This window comes from Protobothrops mucrosquamatus, unplaced genomic scaffold (assembly GCF_001527695.2).
Source record: "Protobothrops mucrosquamatus isolate PMUCROS unplaced genomic scaffold, P.Mucros_1.0 scaffold24970, whole genome shotgun sequence".
Classification (NCBI taxonomy): Eukaryota; Metazoa; Chordata; class Lepidosauria; order Squamata; family Viperidae; genus Protobothrops; species Protobothrops mucrosquamatus.
Genome location: NW_015410720.1, coordinates 1 through 1,985, shown reverse-complemented (window position 1 = coordinate 1,985; position 1,985 = coordinate 1). Strand labels below are relative to the sequence as shown.

General features: G+C 45.4%; 1 protein-coding gene across 1 annotated transcript; it reads right to left on the bottom strand.

The window, feature by feature from the left end:
- Positions 1–432: 432 nt before the first annotated feature.
- Positions 433–1,226, bottom strand: LOC107302068 (UPF0235 protein C15orf40 homolog). Its single transcript, XM_015831190.1, has 2 exons — positions 1,005–1,226; positions 433–881 (listed from the first exon to the last, which is right to left on the bottom strand). Exons 1-2 carry the CDS (start codon positions 1,164–1,166, stop codon positions 789–791), a joined length of 255 nt encoding a protein of 84 aa, XP_015686676.1. The 5' UTR covers positions 1,167–1,226; the 3' UTR covers positions 433–788.
- Positions 1,227–1,985: the final 759 nt, after the last annotated feature.

The following is a 1,985-nucleotide window of genomic DNA, read 5'->3' as shown; positions in this document are numbered from 1 at the left end:
CCATCAATGGGAATAAAATAAACGAGATTAAAAAATCATAAAATCCAACTGACAAAAATATCAGCCGGTTTTATTTTAAAACATGGCACAGGAACGAGGCATTTTTGTCTAGCATCAAGCCAAAAACAAAATAAAAAAACCCAACATGATGAGAAGGAGAGATTTAAGGGACTCCAAATGTCTCCATTTCGGGACCTCCGTGTTCTGGGGTGAGCTCCCCGTCCTTGCCCCCCGTCCTTGCCCCAGTTCCTGCTAATCTAGCAGTTTGAAAACTTGCAAATGTGTGTAGATAAATACCATGTTTCCCTGATAATAAGACCGGGTCTTATTTTTTTATTTTTGGGGGGGGCCTCAAAAGAGGCACCAGGTCTTATTTTGGGGGGATGTCTTACTCCCCTCGGGCACTGACAGCCCCACCCAGCCGGCCCACTTCTTCTTGGTGCTTGGCTGGCTCAGGAATTCTGGGAGTTGAAGTCTACGAGTCATAAAAGAGCCAAGGTTGCCTACCCCTGAGCTAAACAAACATACTCCAAAAGAACCGACTTGAAAAAAATGTCATGATGGGACTGGCGAAGCTCTTTCAAATAACTCTGCGCCTTGTTATCATGACGCTAAAATAACCGAACCCTTTTTTTAAAAAAAAAAAATCTTAAATTAAGCTTTATAGCTGTCTACAGATTTCTTGTTGGATTCTCCACCACTTGTATTTGTGAGCTCCCATATACCTAAAGGCAGTCGTCCTTTGCATCCGGAGAAACCACTTGTGAAGACTTTGGTCACGCATAGCTTCAGCTGGAACTTTCTTTCCTCAGCTTCTCTAAAACGTCCTCTGGAGTCAGCGGGGCCAAAATTTTCACCACTTTTTCTCGTGATTTACTCCCCTGTTTTAAAACACAAGCAAGAGAGGTTTAGGGATTCCTAAATGGATTCTTTTCCCGTTTGCGCACAAGGGGAAAGATTCAAAAACCCAGGTTGAATTACGCAAAGGAGAGAAGACACCGTACCTTCTCCAGTACGACATCATTCTTCTTGATTTCAAGGACTTTAGAGAGGTAACGACAGAGCTCTGCGTTGGCTTCCCCTTCGGATGGAGGGGCTGCGATGGCCACACTTACCGCATCGGTGGACAGATCTGCAACAAGTATTTTTGGGATGTAGCCATCCATTCTGTTAAACTCATGCCCTAAAACGCCTCTGTGGAATCTCTCCCCTGTATGTAATGTCAACATTAGCTTAGATAAGAGATTTATAGCCATATCTATGGAGTAGCCTAGCATAAGCTTCCCTTAACCCACTCTCTTAAATGCCTCCCGTAAATAAAGACCAACATCAACACTTCAAGAGTTTCTATGATCTGAAGCAGAGTGAAAAAATCCTCTTCTCTAGCTATTTATGCAGTAAGCAAAAAGCTTGACACTTTTCCAAACTGTTTGGGTTAGTTTCTTCCCATTGGGAGCATTTACCATTGGAATGCATTTTGTTTAGATCTGTATATTTCCTTCTGCAGGGGACAGGACTTTTTTTTTTTTTTTAGCATGTTTCTATCTGTTCTAGAACTTGGCATGGTTCAGGAATAGCATACTTTCCCTTCTGCTCTACACTGCTGTCTTTTACTATTCAAGGGGACAAGCCACTAGACAGATCTGGAAAAAAAAGATGGATCACTACAAGGGTCTCCATACCTTTTCAGATTAGTGCAGTGTTTTTCAACCAGGGCAACTTTTAAGATACCGTATTTATTGGCGTATAACACGCACAGGCGTATAACACGCACCTTCATTTTAAGGGAAATTTCAGGAAAAAAACTTAAAGGTGGGGCCGGGCGGCGGAGAGCTTGGCGGCAGCGGCAGCAGGAGGATGGGGAAGGGGCGTGGCTGCCCGGGCCAAGGTGGGGCCGGGAGGCGAAGGGCCGCGGCTGCCCGGGCCGAGGTGGGGCCGGGCGGCGGAGAGCTTGGCGGTGGCGGCAGCGGGAGGATGGGGAAGGG